This window comes from Balaenoptera borealis (genome assembly GCF_965194805.1).
Source record: "Balaenoptera borealis genome assembly, chromosome: 11".
In the NCBI taxonomy this organism is placed as follows: domain Eukaryota; kingdom Metazoa; phylum Chordata; class Mammalia; order Artiodactyla; family Balaenopteridae; genus Balaenoptera; species Balaenoptera borealis.
The window spans coordinates 71,281,080-71,298,912 of record NC_138868.1 but is presented as its reverse complement, the minus strand read 5'-3'; the positions used below and the strand labels follow the sequence as shown (position 1 = coordinate 71,298,912).

Sequence of the window (17,833 nt, the reverse complement as noted above, 5' to 3'; positions counted from 1 at the left end):
TACAAGCACTCACCAGGCACCATGTTAGAGGCTAATAGGTAATATCCCGTTCCTGCTCTCCTAGGCTCATAGGCTCTCCCTATCTGGGGAGAAATGGTTGGCAGGGGCGTGTGGTTGGAAGGGGTGGTCAGAAAAGCCTCCCTGGGGAAGTAAGATCCATAAATTGAGACCTAAATAAAGCTTGGACATTGTGTCTGTGAATGGACAGAGAGTTTCTGGGCAGGAGGAGGGGACCGCCTGGCAGGGGAGGACCATGGAAGAAAGAGGCTTCAGGGAGAAAGAAGGGCTTGGGCTCGAATTTTAATAACTTTCCCTGAGGTCACCCAGCTTTCTTCTTCTAAGCCAGGACTCTTCCCTCCACTGATGCCATTTTGCCTAATCAAGTTTAAGAAAAGATCCCCCCTCCATCTCCAAATCTATCTTTCTCTTTTTTTCTCTTGCCTTGCCTACCTTGAACAATGGCATTGAGTGGTTATTATTCAAAAACATCTCCTACCAATTTCAGTAAGTATTTGGTTTTTTTTTTTTAACTATTCCTTATTAAGAATATGTTGTGTTTATGTGACTTCATTGCCCACAACTGTTTCCATCCCACAAAGTTACATCCTGAATCTGACAAGGGACACCAATGTCTGGTCAAGGATCTACTTGCAAGATGATAGATATTATTACTACTAATAATTAAGTTACTATTAGTAAATATTTTACTAGTATAACTAATGTTATCAAAATCACCATAAATGCTTATACTATAATCATTACTAACAGTAGTAAATTTAACTATTTGTTTCATAAGAACCCTGAAGCGTTAATGGATTTGTTCACAAGCCCTCAGGAAATAGGCATGTAGTGTCGCAGGCATAATTTTTGTTAAATTAATAGAATTAAAAACTAAATAAGAGAATCTATGCTCTGCTGCTCTTTTCATGCAGTTCTTACTTCACCAGGGTTTTACACTCTCATGAGATCTAGGCTGCCTCTAATAGTCATATCTGGTTACAAAAGAGTACTTCAAGTTCACTGAGAAATCTGGTCTGATCTGTCCCTTGGAGGGACATATAATAGCTAGGAGTAGGCCTGTTAGACTCTAGGGTGCCTTCTGATATTTGCAAGTACTAAAGCCCCCAAAAAGGTGACGTTCAGTCCAAATTTCTCTCAACTGAGCTTTGGAAAAGGAGCTAAAATAAATTTATAAAACACACACGAAAGCTATTCAGTAACTTCAGTAGAGAGGCTGAGGTGATAAGACTTTCATACTTGAATCAGAAGAGCAGTGAAATTGCAAATGGACATTTAGACTTTAGGCAGAGTCATGGGACCTCAGAGGTGTGAGAGAACCTAAAGTCCATCTAGTTCAACTGCCCACTTGATCTTCCGTTCCTTCCCGTGGCCTGACTCAGGCATGAGTCCAAGTTGGTGAAAAAAGGAAACAAGCTGGCTGCTCGTGGGGCAAAACTAGAGAGGAAGTTCCTATCATCCTTTTTTAAAAATAAATGAGTAAATAAATAAGAAAAGGCATTATATATATTCTTAATTTCCGATTTAATAATTTTCCAGTTTATTAAAGACACACGAATCATACATGTGTAGTTTGTGCTTAAAAATCCCAAACAGGGCTTCCCTGGTGGCGCAGCAGTTGAGAATCTGCCTGCCAATGCAGGAGACGCAGGTTCGAGCCCTGGTCTGGGAAGATCCCACATGCCGCGGAGCAACTGGGCCCGTGAGCCACAACTACTGAGCCTGCGCGTCTGGAGCCTGTGCTCCGCAACGAGAGAGGCGGCGATAGTGAGAGGCCCGCGCACCGCGATGAAGAGTGGCCCCCGCTTGCCGCAACTAGAGAAAGCCCTCGCACAGAAACGAAGACCCAACACAGCCAAAATAAATAAATAAATAAATTAATTTTTTAAAAAATCCCGAACAATAACTACTAAAAGCAAAATCACTATTTCTGAAGTTATTTTCAATATCGCCTCTCCAGTCTCAGTTCTGAAGATGAACAAACAAGACTGCTAGTTAATCATGAAGGATTGTACCTGTTTGTCTCTGCCCCCTCCTGGAAACTCCCTCCAAAAACACAGTAAAGTAATTGAAAGGACAGAATAGGAGATGAGATCACAGAGCAAGAAATGCCAATGTATTCTGGGAAGATGGAAAACAGAGGCAAGCGTGGTGTCTAACTTCTTCAGAAGGGAGAAAGCTGAATTCTAAATATCTGCAGAGGAGGACACCAACATGAATCCCATGGAATCCAGCCCTACAATCCGGAAAGGCTCAGGAACCAGAGTTATCTGGTTTGGAAGGTGGAGGCGGAGGCTAAGCTGAAAAAATCTTGTGGTTCAAGCGTCCATCTAGGATCTCTGCATCCAGCCAGCAGACAATAAAAAACAAAGAGGATGGAGAATCACACATGAGAAGTTATCCTGGGCCAGGCCCGGAAGTATTGCACATCCCATGGGCCTACATTCCGCTGGCCAGAATGTAATCACATGGCCACACCTTCCCACAAGGGAGGCTGGGAAAGGTAGGCTACCTCTGTGTCCAGGAGGAAAAGGTTTTGGTGATCATATAGCAGTTCCTGCCACAGGCTAAAACTCTTCTAATTGATAGAGCACGTTATAAAGTTCAAGCAAGGAATTTTACCAATTTCGTTTCAGTTATACCTTCTTAGTGCTATTATGGGTGCTCACTGAACACCAGATCCTTTGGTAAAAGGATAAACCACAACTCTTCCAGGGCTTATTTTGTGTGTTTAATAATAATATTGCATAGCGTTTACTCTGTGCCAGGCATGGTTTTAAGTACTTTATAGAGATAACAGAAAGATTTCGCTGATGTAATTATTAGCACAAACGCAAATATAAGCATAGCTCTGAGTTCTGTACAGAGTTCTCCCACGTTTCCAGTTTACTACATAAAATTACTTAATCCTCACAATAACCTCATGAGATAGGTGTTATCATCCCCATTTTACAGATGAGAAAACTGAGGCCTGGAGAGGCAACCATGTAACTGGTCCTGATCACTCAGCACCTAAGTGGCAGAGCTGAGATGAGAAATCAGCCAATCTGGTTCCAGAGTCTATGCTCTTAAATGGAAACACTGACGCAGAGAGTATGATTAAGGATTTAGTAGTCAGTGCTCCCTGGCATGATGTGAGTGGGTAACACTTACTGATCATGTAATCTGCATCAGGCACCATCACATGACATTTTGTGACTTGTACCTTTCCATTGATAAGTAGGATTTGCATGTACCAGGAACCTTGCATCCTCACCACAGCCCTATGAGTTATGAGGGTTACAATCCTGTTATTATGATGCTCCCCATTTCAGAGATAAGGAAACTGAAACACAAGAAAGTTAAGCGCAAAGGCTCTGTGCTATGCAGCAGCATAAGACATGAACATCGTAAGAAATGTAACAGAGGATCAACAGGGCCTGGGAGGAGAGGAAGCTTGGACTGGACCCCAGTGAAACCACTTCCTTGGCTGTGCATTTACACCGTATCTTTAGAGGGATGGAACTGGAAATGTGGGAGAACTCTCTACAGAACTCAGTTAGAGCTAGGCGTCTATTTGTGTTTGTGCCAATAATTACATCAGTGAAATCTCTCTGTTATCTCTATATATTGTGATCAATGTCTGGACAGAGAGAACTGGACCACTGCAGTCAGGGTTCTGTTGACCCAGGAGGCAGACCTGATGAGCACATCACCCCCATGATGTGTTAATGAGTCTAACATTTGTGGGTGTGCCTTGTGTTTCATGTGCTGAGATATATTGATATAATCACAAGCACACATGAACATGTAAGTGATTATGTGGACAATATTCGGTCGTGAGTGAAATGAGCACACAGACACCTAGGTTAGAGTTCCACATCTTCCATCTATGAATTAATTGTAAGACCTCGGGCAATTTTTTAATTCTCTCTGAAGCTCAGGTTTCTCCTCTGTAAAAGAATACCTCTCTCACAGGGTTGCTATAGTAAATGTATTTGAAACTTTATAAATCAAAAAACTTGATTCAAGAATGTAAGTTATTGGGCTTCCCTGGTGGCGCAGTGGTTGAGCATCTGCCTGCCAATGCAGGGGACACGGGTTCGAGCCCTGGTCTGGGAAGATCCCACATGCCGTGGAGCAACTAGGCCCATGAGCCACAATTACTGAGCCTGCGCGTCTGGAGCCTGTGCTCCGCAACAAGAGAGGCCGCGACAGTGAGAGGTCCGCGCACCGCGATGAAGAGTGGCCCCCACTTGCCGCAACTAGAGAAAGCCCTCGCACAGAAACGAAGACCCAACACAGCCAAAAATAAATAAATAAATTTATTTATTTATTTTTTAAAAAAGAATGTAAGTTATTATATGTATGATTATTATATTATATTATTATAATATATTTATTAATATAATATATATTATTATATTATATTATATTATATGTATGATTCACTTTGCTGTACAGCAGAAACTAACACAACATTGTAAATTAACTATACCCCAATAACAATTAAAAATTAAAAAAAAGAATATAAGTTATTCACAGGGAACTCTACTCAATACTCTGTGATAACCTATATGGGAAAAGAATCTGAAAAAGAACAGATACATGTATATGTATAACTGATTCACTTTGCTGTACACCTGAAACTAACACGACATTGTAAATCAACTATACTCCAATATAAAATAAAAAATTTTTTAAAAGGATGTAAGTTATTGTATGTGTATATATATATATATATATATATATATATATATCTATGTACAACATGCATACTATAACGGCCTGGTTGAAATTTTTATCTTGTTACCTCTGTCTGCCACAAACTGCAAGTGAGATTTCTCCATCTCTCCTTGTCTGTTCCTGGAAGCATATTCATCTAGGAATGAGGTTAATGCTGTGCTTTGGAGGATGTTTGCATTATTTTTGACCCTTAGGCAGTGTGCTCTGGTGAAAAGGCATCAAATAGTACAGACGTTTGCAGCCTTGAATAGGAGATCCTCCAAACGCCGCCTCTACCGGACTGACCTGGGGACCAGATAAAGTCACGCCTTTATCAAAAGTAGTTCCCTCCAGGCTTGAGGGACACTCTGTGGGTGACAAGCAGTGTGGCGGAGCCCAAGTGCCCAGAATGTACTCTGGTGGAAGAGCTCAAGGTCAGAAGGTAATCTCAGTACCACAGAAAGAGCACAAAAATGAGAACCATGAATTCTCTCTTGGTTTCCCTGACCTGAGGCAGGTCACATCTTCTCTGACCCTGTTTCCCCATTTGAATAATGAGGAAAAAATAATATCGGACTGACAGCCCCTTGGGGTTGCTGACAGAGCAGTCTAGGCACAGCATAGCAAAGCACTTTGCTGCCAAGGTGGGTTACCACTTACGATGCACTTAGGCTTTGGGAGCCAGGTATCTGATCATAGAATCACTTGGTTCTTCTTTCTCAGAGGTTTCACAGCACCCTGGGGGTCACTGTAGAGGAAAAATAAAACTATGGTAGATGACCAAAGGGAAATGTGCTCTCATGGGCAGGAAGGAGTGGCAGCGAAAGACCAAAGACAAAGAGGGCTTTCTCCTGCAGCTACACTGCTCACCGACTGGGAAAGCCGAGATGGAGACCGACCAGCGCCATTTGGGGCTCATCCCACTGGGAAACCGGGTAACCAGATTCCTGGCCCTGAGCCCCACACGGTTACACTTCCTCCATCTCTTGCAGCATCAATTTCACAGCGTCAGGGGCTGGAGGGATGGGTGAGAAGCGGGGGTGGGGGGCCACTCGACAATCCATTTCCTTTCCTTGGCTGGCTGGGGGAATCAGGTCTGGCTGGAAGACCAAAGCACAGCCAGGGGGGCGCACTGCACATCGATGTGAGACGCCAGTAGCCGACAGCTCGGGGTCTGGAGCAGGGGAGCTGGAAGATGGAGAGGTGTCGAGGCCCTGCTGCAACCCTCCCCGCTCAGTAACCGGGACCTTCCCCACACGTGTTCACGCAGGGCTGGTGGGCCCTCCCCGCCCACCCACATCCCCTCCCCTCCTCCATCTCAGCTGGGTGGAAACACATCCGCCAGGGAAACTTTTCAGAGGTTATCAGGAATGACCCAGAGGGAGGAACGGAGCGCAGTAAGTGCACACGCCTTTGTGGCTGGGTGTCTGAGCCCTTCCCCTGGGGCCGCCTGGCGAGGGAGGAAGTGCTGGCTCTCACTGGGGGAATTTGAGCCACTTTGCCGAGACTGGGAGAGAGCAAGAGAGACGTGGGTCCAGACAGGAAGAGGGGAGCCCTCCGGCCCTCAGAGCTCAGCGTGCTGTCGTGCTGAGGGGCCTCAGAAGGACCTGGAAAGGCCTTCAGACTCTAAAGAGACAAGAGACCTCCTCACAGGGGGCCTTCAGGGAAGAGAAGATGACAGCTGTGATTAGATGCAGAAATTGTCCTGGTGCCTGGGACCTATTGCCGCCCAACGTCTATTAAGTGTTCACTTTGAGCCTCCTGAAAAGTGGAAGGATCCAGGGCTCACCCAGAAACTTCCAGCGGCTGAGCTAGATTCTCTGGAACTGCAACACTGCTGCTGGCCTGGCCGGGCCGGGGTGCCTTGCCCAGGGGAGGCTGCCCACTGGGCCTGTGCCCAACCCCCGCTGACCAGGTACTGGGTGGACGGGTATGTCTGTGTGTTTCTGCTTGAGATTGGGCAGGACTGGTGTTGAAAGCCAGTCCCCACAGCCTGGAGCTGCACAGCTGGCCTAAAACCTCAGTGCAGCAAAACCATGCTGAACAAACCCAGACGTAGGGTGTCATTGTCTGACACGTATGAATACGATGATACAGGGAGCATGAGGCATGTTATTTGATGTGAAGTCTGTGATCAGGGAACTCAAGGGCTTGTGCTTGTCCCACCTGTTGAGGCCACAAGCTATGGGGACCGGACGGCCTCAGAAGACGAGCTGCCCCGTTACAAGCTCCTGGGTTCCTCGGAGCCTCAGAATGTCCAGCAGCAAATGAATAAATGAATAAATGAATAAAATAGGCATAATCATGATGTTTCTGTCACTGAACTATTAAAGAATCGAGTGAGAGCAGGCCTGTGAACAGGATTGCGGCTATTTTTGCTGTGATTTCCGACTCCCTAGCTATATAACCTTGAACAAGTTATTTCAACTCTCTAGGGCTATGCTGACCAGAAAAGGGAGGGACTAAATTTCCACCAGTCCTTAGCAACTCTAACGTTCTCAGCCCAAGAGAATGACTGGCTTCTCACAGTTTTAATTAAGTGCTGTCAGCTGAAAAAAATGCACAACCTAAAAATTTGAGAGTTATGTTTTACTCAGCGGACAAAACCGAGGACTTAAGCCCGGGAACAGCATCTCAGATAACTCTGAGGGACCGCTCGGAAGAGGTAAGGGGGGGAGCCAGGATATAGAGGAGTTTCTGCAACAAAGACCAGGTAGACAGAACATCAAAAGATGACTGTTAATGACAGAAAACCAGACATCTCAAGTTAAGGAATTTAGCGCTTTTCTAAGTATGGGAAGATGCAAAGTCTGGGCTCATTTAAACCATTCCTTTAATATGCACCTCAGCTATCTGGGGCCAGTATCCTGTGCTTCTCATCCTGAGTCTCCTCAGGGCCCATCATCAAGGGTGGCTGCAGTGGCTGACGGCTAGATGGGGGGCAAATCCTGCCTCCGTCCTCAGTTCCCTCAGGGCTCACCGTCAGGGTGGCTATAATGTGATGGCTTGATGGCTGCAACATCCTTTGTTTACTGATACGGCAGGTGGCATTTTTAGTTCACGGTGCCAACCTTGGATGCTACATGGTTCCCCTTTCCAAATGTGGCCACAGTCTCAACCCCTACTCCCTTCCCTCCTAAGAAGATCTGCAGTTTTCCAGGAGGGTGACCACTACTGTATTTGTTCCTGTAAGAGCTGGGATATCTAGGTGTCAAGGAGCAACAGGGGCTGTTGGCTTTGTGTCCTTTTGCAGGATGTAAGAAGGCTCAACAGCACTGGATTCTCAGTGCTCCCAGTTGTTAATCATCTGCCCTCACTGGGAATAACTAGAAGCGGACATGAGCAGACCTACATTTGAGGGTCGGCATTGACGTTTACGGGCGGGGAGACCCTGCAATCTTGTTTAACTTCTATAAGCCTGTTTCCTCTCAGAGTTAGGGAGCTATTAGCTCATGGGGATGTTTGAGGATTAAATGAAATGATGCATGCCGTGTGTCTGGACAAGTGGAGGTAGCTGTGTCTTATTGTTGCTCTTCATACGGTATGGGATCCCCGTAAGTGTTAAATTTTCATTACCACTACTCTCAGTGATCATAATGCGAATGAGGTCAGCAGTTTCAACCTCCCTCATCCAAACAGAGGCGGCGCGCCATTCAGGCATCAGCTTTCTGTAGCCCTGAACTTGGATATCAGATAGAAATAAGACCCCAGGCACTACCACCCTGCCTAAGCCATTGTCATTAATAACTTTAACTCTTCTGGGGGAGTAGAAAGCTAAGGCTGGACATTTCTCAATTTTGTCCCTGAAAAGAGGTCCCTGGCTCTGCAAATTGCTCCAGGTCCCCCTGTTCTCCACCCAACGCCCACCGTGGGAAGGGCCATTCGTGGCACCAGGCCTCTGTGTCTGGGAGCCGGGTAGTGAAGGAGCTGCTATTCAGGAGTCAGTTAACAATCTCAGCATGAATCTGAGTCAAGAATGGGCACAAAGGGCTGTGGGGAGAGCGCCACCCAACACAAAACAAGAGCCCTTCCCTGGGTCTCAGAGGAACATTCTGGAGCCCCTGGACCTCGGCGCAGAGCATCAGGGCTCACGCTGCTCAGGCAGCCTTCACCCAACAAACAAGATACTGAGTTTACTCCAAACTCATTTATGCCCAGGAGAAAAAACATGCATCATTATGCAGAGAAAAAACCAAGAGGCAAAACCTTTCCCTCTTTCCCTCTTTCCATGTGCCTCCAGCCTGGCTTCTCAGAAATCTCCAGGCTCAATAATCTCAACTGACAAAGACAGTGAGAGAGGAAATCTGCCACATAAATAAAAGGAGAGGCCAAGATGATTCAGATTCCCTTTAGTTCTTTCTTCTCCAGCTACCACACATTGACAGCCTTGTAGGAGAACATTTTGAAAATATTATTTTCATACCCTCAACAATTCCATAATGTGAGTGCTATTGTCAGTCCCATTTTGCAGGTGAGGAAATTGAGGTGAGAGATGTAAAACAACTTGCCCAAGGTCACACAGCTGCTAAGTGATGGAGCCACAGGGTTTGGATCAGGATCTAGTTCATAATCACTAGGGGAATTCCTCTGGGAGTGGATGAAAGAACCCGAACAGGGTAACAGCAAGTTCCTAAACATCACCTCAATTACCCTAATCCTTTAAAGAAAGCCTATTGAACATCTGCTAGAGCTGGATGCTGTCACGTTGATTTTACTTCCTTTAGTCCACGCACCGCCATCTGTAAAGTCAATGTTTTCTCTGCTTTACAAAGGAAACTGAGGCTCAGAGCGGTGAGGTGGCTGGCTCTCCAGGTCACACCTCTTACCAGTGGCAGAGCTGGACTCACCATCTTTCTCTTGGGGCTCTGAGGCTGATGCACTCTCTCCTGACTCTGCAGTGCCTGGAGCAGGCAGCTTCCTGGTGTTGGTTGTTTCTTTCTCCCTTCCAGGAAGGATTCACCATGTGTTCTGAGATGGGCTCCAGGTACACGGGCCTGCTGCTCTTGGCCTTGGCCATCGCCGCCATCATCGCCAACCTCCTGCTGTACTTTCCCAGCGGACAGGTGCTGGAGCCTGCCAAGATCACAGACTTGGTCTGGTTTTTCCACGGCTTTCTTGGAGCTGGACTCTTGGTAAGAATGAGGTTTAACTACCTTACCTCCTCCAGGTGAATGATGCCCCTAAACAAACTTCAAGTCACAGAGCAATTCATCTCCTCATGGGGCCACGCTCCTAGGGTCCCCAGAGCATGGCCGGCTGCTCCTCATCTGTACCCCACAACGCGTGATACATAAACACCCTCCGCACTGGCACCTTGTACTGCAAACATCTCTTTATGTGCCTGCTTCCCCCATTAGCTGTGAGCTCCTTAAGGATACAGTCCAAGTCTCATTCACTGTGGCCTCTAAATTACCTACCTAGCAAAGTGCCGGCTTAGCCTAGAGCTTAGTATGTGGTTGTCATGAAAGATATGCATTATGAAAAGCACAACAGCAGAGCATTCGTCAGGTCGTCAGGTTTCAAGATGGCCATCTCAAAAAATAAATTGTGTAGCTCCCATCAAGGCTTCCCTCAGCTAGATTATGGGGTTGGCAAGTTTTTTCTGTAAAAGGCCAGAGAGTGACTATTTCCAGCTTTGCAGGCCATGTGATCTCTTGTTTCAACTACTCAACTCTGCCGTCCTAGGGCAAAAAGCAGCCATTGACAATATGTAAACAAATGGGCGGAACTGTGTTCCAATAAAACTTTATTTATAAAAACAGGCAACCTGCTGGATTTAGCCCACAAGTTGTAATCCATTGCCCCCAAGGTAGACACTGAGTGTTTTTCCTTCCTTCCCACCTTTACTTTCATCTGGCTCCTCCTTTCCCAGGCATCCGGGGTCCCTTAGGAAAAGATCATGGGTTAATGTGAGACCCCAGTGCCGGGCACTGAACTCAGCAAATGGAAGGATGAATGTATGAAAGACAAAGAACCCTCAGAAAAAGGTGATCACCTCCCTTCCTGTTTCTCCTCCCCACACAGTAGTAGATGCAGTGATGTCTCAAGTTTCATCCAATGGCCACCTGCTCCTCCCATCCTAGCAGAGCTGGGCCTTCTCTTCCTGCCCAAGAGAACCTCTAAATCAGCAATGCCTCAGCAAAGGTTGTCTGTTTCTCAGCTCAGAGCCCTACCTAAGAGGCAATACAGACCTAGTTGTCTAACATACCCTGCTCAAATCATGAATCTGTCCTGACCAGCTGTGTGTCCTCCCTGAACTTCAGTAAAAGGAGAATCACACCATCTTACCAGGAGGTGGGGAGCATTAAATGAGATAACATACATAGAGAACCCCGCACATACCTGCAGCCAGTAAAATGCAATCTGTCCTCTTTCCTGGCCCAGATTACCAGTTCCTCCACCTCCTCCCTGGATCCAGCCAAGCACCTGTGTCCTGCCTCTTACCTACCTTGCTTATTTCTGCAGGACAGGTCTGCATTTCTCAGTTCCACCGCCAAGCAAATCATTAAACTCCCCTTAGCCTCACTCTCCTCATCTGTAGAATGTATAGGTACATCGGCACCCAAGTTCTCTCAAGATATAGATGAGCAAATTCAGTGACTATTGAAAGGTGTTGAGCAGCTTGAGGGAATTTAGGCTTCCTATTTGCAGAATCTCAGAATGTTCACTGAAAGAGAGTGACCCAGAGAGGACATTCCCTGGTCCTGGGGAAAGTAGAGTGGAGCCTGGCTCAGGCAGGGACCAGACACCCTGTCTGCATAGCATCCCTCCATACCAGCCAGCTGTCCAACCCTCTCTCCAATTTTCCAACACAACCTCCCAGGATTTCCTAAAAAGATGCTTACACTTGTATATTCACGGCGAAATGGGGATAAAATAAACAGGACCAAACCAGTCCATGCAGTTGGATAAAGTAAAAACCAATGAGCCATCCCCTTTTCTCTTCTTTCTTTCCTTTTCCTTTTTCCTCCTTTTTCCTTTTCTTTGTTCAGTCCACTTTAGTGTCTACTCTATGCCTTCACTCATGCCTGGCTCTAAGACCAACTAAGCCAGTGGCCATGAGGTTGGAGAGAGGAAGGTGCATTTGAAATGTGGAGTTGGCAGGATCTGAAGAGTGATGGAGGTAAGGGGGCACAAGGAGAAGTCAGGGTGGCTCTGGCATTCTGGCCTGAGCACCTGGGGAGATGGTGGAGGCGTTCCCTGGGGCAGGAACCTCGGGGGGAGGGCAGAGGCTGAGCTTTGTTCCACGTCCCCCCTGAAGGAGCAGAGGATGGTTGGGCTGGGACTGGAGACTTGGGGAGAGGCAACCTTGAGAACCACCATGGAGAGGTGATGTAAAACTCCGGGGACAGTGGGTTTGCCCAGGGCTCGTGAACTGACTGAGAGGAGAAAGAAGCCCAGGTCAAAACCCCGGGGAACCTTGCAAATTGAGAGTATGCAAAGGGAGGGGAGGGGAGGAAGGAGACTGAGAAAAACAGCTAGAAAGAAAGTTTCAGGCAAAGCGAAAAAGTGGAAAGTGAGAAAAGTCGGAAAAAAGAAGAGAGAAAGTTTCTAGAAGAAGAGAGGAATCCCAGTGTCAACTGCAGCAGAAGGGACATAGCTGGGACCTGAAAAGCATCTGGTACCCAGCAAGGTGCTGATGGCTCTTGGCTGGCGTGGTCCTGAGGGAGGATGGGGACCCCAGACTGCAGAGGCCTGAGGAAGGTGTGGAGGTGAGGAGCTGGGCTCTGAACGGAGGAAGAGAAGCCAATAGGCAGAGCTGCCTTCCTGATAACAAAAAAAAAAAGGCCAGAAGGATCTCAAAAGCCACAAGGGACACTGCAGGCAATGACAAGCACACTGTCCATTTATCATCAGCTCCAGGCCAAACACTGTGTAAGGATATGGAAGGGAGAAATCCTGAATTCACAGTTCCTGCCCTTTAATAATCATTGTAACAGGCATTTGCACAAAGGTTTCGAGTGTATCAAATGCTTGCACACATGTTATTTCATTTGTGAGGTGGGATCATCACCTCCATCCTATGGGTAGGGAAATGAGGCCCAAGCAGATTAAGTCATCTGACTGTGGCCACACGGAGGGCGCCCAGCAGAATTAGGACTCAAAACACTCATCTGAGCCCAAAGCCCATAATCTCTCCATTTCTCCCATTTGATGCACACGTGCGCTTGCAACATGGGACACAGAGAAAAAGATGGCACGTGTGAAGCTAAGCCAGCAGAGCCCTGCTCTGTACATGCCCTGATGAAACGAGACAGGAAAGTGCCTGCGGGGGGCTGCTCCAGAAAGTCTGCTTTCCAGATGAGACAGAAAAACCGGACCACGTGAGTCACTGTCTCCCCAACCTTCCTGCCAGGAGGTCAGCCACTCAGGGGCTGAGTTTATACACACAGGGCTCACGGCCATGGTGTGTAAAGTCACATCCAGCAGTATGTCATCTCCTAGGCAGGGAGGTCCCCTGCAACCTCCCCATATTATTGCTGGAAGGCAGCCTCGGGACCTCAGCAGACTAGTGGTCTCAGCAAAGCCACGGCCAAGAATAACAGCTCTCTGTTCTCATGAGGCCACAGGCCAACCCAGAATGCCTGGCGGGCTTCTGTGGTTAAAACAGGGCACCTGGGACAAGCATGACATAAACCGAATTGGTTGCTCTAGGGACTGAGACGCAGGGCTCCAGTTTCTTTCCGTATGTAACTAATGGCTGTTTTCCAGCAATATTGTTTGCAGACTTGGCAAGACCATTAGGAGGGAGAGGTTAGAACTAGTCCGTGGTGTGGTTTGGGATCACTTGAGGTCTGATTGGAGGTGGAAGGTCTGCAACAGATGGGGGTCTGCTTGACCCAGCAGAGATGGTCCCTATAGGTTCCTTCACCAAGGGAGATGGGAAAACACACAACTAATTCAGCCCAGTGGGGTGAGTACCTGCCACAGTGGAGGCCTGGAGTCTGCAGGAGAGGGAACAGTCAACTCTACCTCTGGGAACCAAGAGAGGCATACCAGAGAAACAGGTATCTGAGCTGTACTGTATAGAATTACAGAATCAGTAGGTATTTGCCAGGCAGAGGAGCATCACAGAGTTAGATGCATTCATGGAAACTGTGCAGTTTGGTGTGACTGGAGCAAGGGCTGCTTACGTGAAGAAGGGATAGGAAACGGTGCTGAAATGCAGACTTGGGCAACATTCCGTTTGACCTTGTGTACCATGCTGAAGAGCCAGCCCCTTACCCTTGAGTAGCTGACCCACAAATATTCATTGAGCATCTACTATGTGCTAGCACTGTTCTGGGTATTAGCGATACAGTGGAGAAAAAAAAGCAAACAAAATTCCTACTCTCCTAGGGCTTACAGTCTAGCAGAGATGAGAAAGATCATAAACAATCAACTGTGTGGTGATGTCAGGTGGTGAGGACTAGGAAGAAAATAGAGCAAAGGAATAGATAGACAGCAAGATACTGGCTGAGGAGGTGGTGTTTGAGAAGCCACTTGAATGAGTGAAGAATAGCCATGCTGATATTTGGGGGAGGAGCATTCCAAACAGAGGGATTGGCACATTCTAAGGCCCTGAGCTGGGAATGGGCTGAATAATTCCTAGATCCGCAAGAAAACCAATGTAGCTAAAACCACGTAAAAAAGATTTGGAAGAGAGAGTAGGAAATGAGGTCAGGGGAGAAATGAGCATCCACTAGAACTTTTAAGCAGGAGAGAAGCATGCCCAGGTGCCACCAAGCTATGACAATTCTGACTTGAATCCATCGCTTCATCCTGACCCCCATGTTGGAGCCTGGTTTGCTGGAAATGCCAAGCTATGCTCCCCAGAAGGTGCTTGGAAACACTCTTAGCACCCACCTCCTCCAGGGTGGTTCCAAAAGCTCTCATTTGTCAGGCCCAAACTTGTACCCTTGCCACACAATCTCCAGTTGACCCTCCCATTTGACTCAAGGGAGCTTTGGGCCTCCCAAAGGCCCAGGGTAAGACAGAAGAATCAGTAATTCCTGTTGCCAGAGAATCATCAGAACTAGGAAAAGAAACTCAAAAAAGGGAGAGCATTACCTCATCTCCAGGTTATGAGTGTACAGCAACCTGAGGCTCAAAGCTGCCCTCAGCCATCCCCCAGGGAAGCCAGGAGTCCCGGCCCATCTCTTCCTACCTCGGAGGTTCCCATCAGCTCTATATCCCAGCACAGAGTTACCGTGAGATAACTTTGAGAATCTGAGATTTTTGTGAAAATACTTCACTTAAAGAAATATATTTCATTGAATAAATGGGAAATACACACGCCCATCACACCAGTCAGGTTTCTCTAGAAAATTTTAATATGCCTCATTCGTGCAATAAACAGTGCAGGGTATACCGTCATTCAGTAATTTGCATGAGGTCCGCAGAAAGCACCAGCAGTTCTGATCTTTGTCTTCTCCTCTGGAGCTAAGAATTCAAGTATGTGACCTTGAATTCTTGAATGCATTATATCAGTGTAGGGAAGAAAGAAAATACAGCCGAAGACCAGGAAGGGAAAGGGAAAGAGTGGGCTGGCAGACCCTTAATAATGCTCTTCCTCTCCTCTCTCACCTCCTCAGCTCAAAAATCGTACTCTGTTTAAGGCATCTTGGAACTGAACATTTGAACTGGAAAGAATCTTAGACATCAATATTTTAACAGTTCTTATTTTATAGATTTTTTTGTGTGATGTCATTTCCTGCAAATGAAAGTTACCATCCCTTTATTCCTCATCTAGCCTTGATTTATGCCATCTCATTCAGCTTTAGGTTTTTTTGTTTGTTTTTGTTTTTTGGCGTGGCTTGTGGGATCTTAGTTCCCCTGACCAGAGATTGAACTTGGGCCCGAGGCAGTGAAAGCGCAGAGTCCTAAGCAAGTCCCTGGTTTCTTTTTTCTTCTTTTAAATTTTTAAAAAGATGTCATTGAAGTATAGTTGATTTACAATGTTGTGTTAATTTCTGCTGTACAGCAAAGTGATTCAGTAGTACATATATATAGTCTTTTTCATATTCTTTTCCATTATGGTTTATCACAGGATATTGGATATAGTTCCCTGTGCTATACAGTAGGGGCTTGTTTTTATAGAGTTAAAACAGAGATCCAAGAGTGGTTAGGCTAGATGCAGATCATAGAGCTAGTATACGGCATAGCCAGGTGTAGAATGCAGGTCTCTGGGCTCTCATCTGTTGACGCTTAAAAGATGCCCAAAGCAGCAGACAGAGGTGGCTCAGAGGGGCAGTGCCTTGGTGGGGTCAGTTCCGGCCAAGGTCTGATGGGCAGCATTGCAGATCAGGAATTCCATCTTGTCTGTGCACAAAGTAAAACCTCTCAGGGAATCTGATCAACACTAATCAAGCTCACCAAAGCTCAACTGATAAAAATGTCAGTGTATTTATCCCAAGGAGAACCAAGGAGAAATACTCCTGCCAGGAAAAGGGGTGGGGGGTGGGGAATGCAGGGCTTTCTCTCCCCTGTGTCCATGGCCGTGGTATGCAGGGTGGTGGGAGCCAAACGGAATTGGGTTTGAAACACACTCTACAGCAGGCCAGCTGAGAGATTTCAGGCAAGGCACTTGTCTCTCCAAGTCTCAGTTCCTCTCTCGGTGACATGTGGATATCAGTAGTAGCCACAACCTGTGGTTAGGATGAGCATTGTAGGAGATCATGTGGAGAGCACTCGGTCCCAAGCCCAGCTCATGGATCGTGCTCATTCAATGGCCACTGTAAGAGAACGGGAGCAAGGGATGCCTAACCATCACTGTACCTAGTGTTACGGAGTTGCCCCATTTCCACTAAAGAGAGCCGATGGTAAGGCAAACTCAGCACACTCTTCCCCAACACAGCAGACACGCACAGGCAAGTCCTAAAACCGTGGTTCTCCTTTTACTAGATGCTGTGTCACTGCCCTGGCGCCCATCAAGTCTTCCTAAAGTTTGCAGAACACCGGGGCGTTGGCCAGAGTTTGGCGCAGTGCCTGTCTGTTTTGCTTTACCAGGAATTGGATACCTTTAGGAGGGGTATGCATCCTCCCGTTCTCTCCACAGTCCCCACCACTCCCTATTGTCTCATACCAAGACACGTTTTCTTATTTAAAATTACCAGCTTGGGAATTCCCTGGTGGTCCAGTGGTTAGGACTCCACGCTTCCACTGTAGGGGTCACGGGTTCGATCCCTGGTCGGGGAACTAAGATCCCACAAGCCACGCGACTCAGCCAAAAAAAAAAAAAAAAAGTTACCTGCTTGGCCACTAAAGGCATGAGAGTTTGCAACTGCCACCACTACCTTAGACTGTCAGGTGAAAGAATACATCCGTGTAGGCAACAGTCATCTTTAGCATCAATCACATACCCATACATTCCCCAGGGTACGTCTTGGTCACCTTGGTGAGAAGTAGGGATTTCCCAGATGCCTGCATCAGCAAACACATTTACCAACTATCTCTCAGGGTGAGGTGATTTTTTTCATAAAGTTAAATTCATCCATTATGTATTTATTTCTTGCTCCTGACCCATGGCCCTATCATGCCCCTACCTTCCTCCTACCCCACAGTGCCAGAAGAAACATGGCGAAATGTCATCATAGATTTTACCACCATACCACTGAGTCCTGATTGATTCCATGTTGGGCACCGTGGTAGGCGCTGCTGAACCAGCACTCAGAACCCAGTGGTAAAAGGAGAATGAGCACGCTCAGTGCGACAGGATGGAGTGACTGGAAGGAAGGAACCATTCATTTTGCCAGGGGTGGATGAGGGGGTCACGGAACACTACAAAGAGGAGATGTATTGGTTTCCCATAGCTGCTATAATAAATTACCACAAACTTGGTGGCTTAAAACATCAGAAATCTATTCTCTCACAGTTCTGGAGGCCAGAAGCTCTCAGTAAATGTGTTGGCGGGGCCCCCTGTTCTCAGCTGTAAGGGAAAATCATTCCTTGCCTCTTGCAGCTTCTGGTGGCTGTTGGCATTCTTTGGCTTGTAAAGACATTACTCCAGTCTCTGCCTCTGTCTCCATATCACCTTCTCCTCTGTGTGTCTCTCAGAACTCCTTCTGCTTCTCTCTCATAGGGATACATGTGATTGCATTTAGGGCTCACCCAGATAATCCAGGATAAACTC

The 17,833-nt window shown here is 46.8% G+C and overlaps 1 protein-coding gene across 1 annotated transcript in view; it reads left to right on the top strand.

Moving 5' to 3' along the window:
* The first annotated feature begins 4,441 nt into the window (after positions 1 to 4,441).
* Positions 4,442 to 17,833, top strand: part of LOC309604954 (transmembrane 4 L6 family member 1-like) — a 29,545-nt gene continuing 16,153 nt past the window's right edge. Inside the window, exon 1 of the mRNA XM_082340070.1 lies at positions 4,442 to 9,854. Within this exon, the coding sequence (XP_082196196.1) occupies positions 9,597 to 9,854 (258 nt within the window). The 5' untranslated portion in view covers positions 4,442 to 9,596. The remainder of the gene's footprint in view (positions 9,855 to 17,833) is intronic.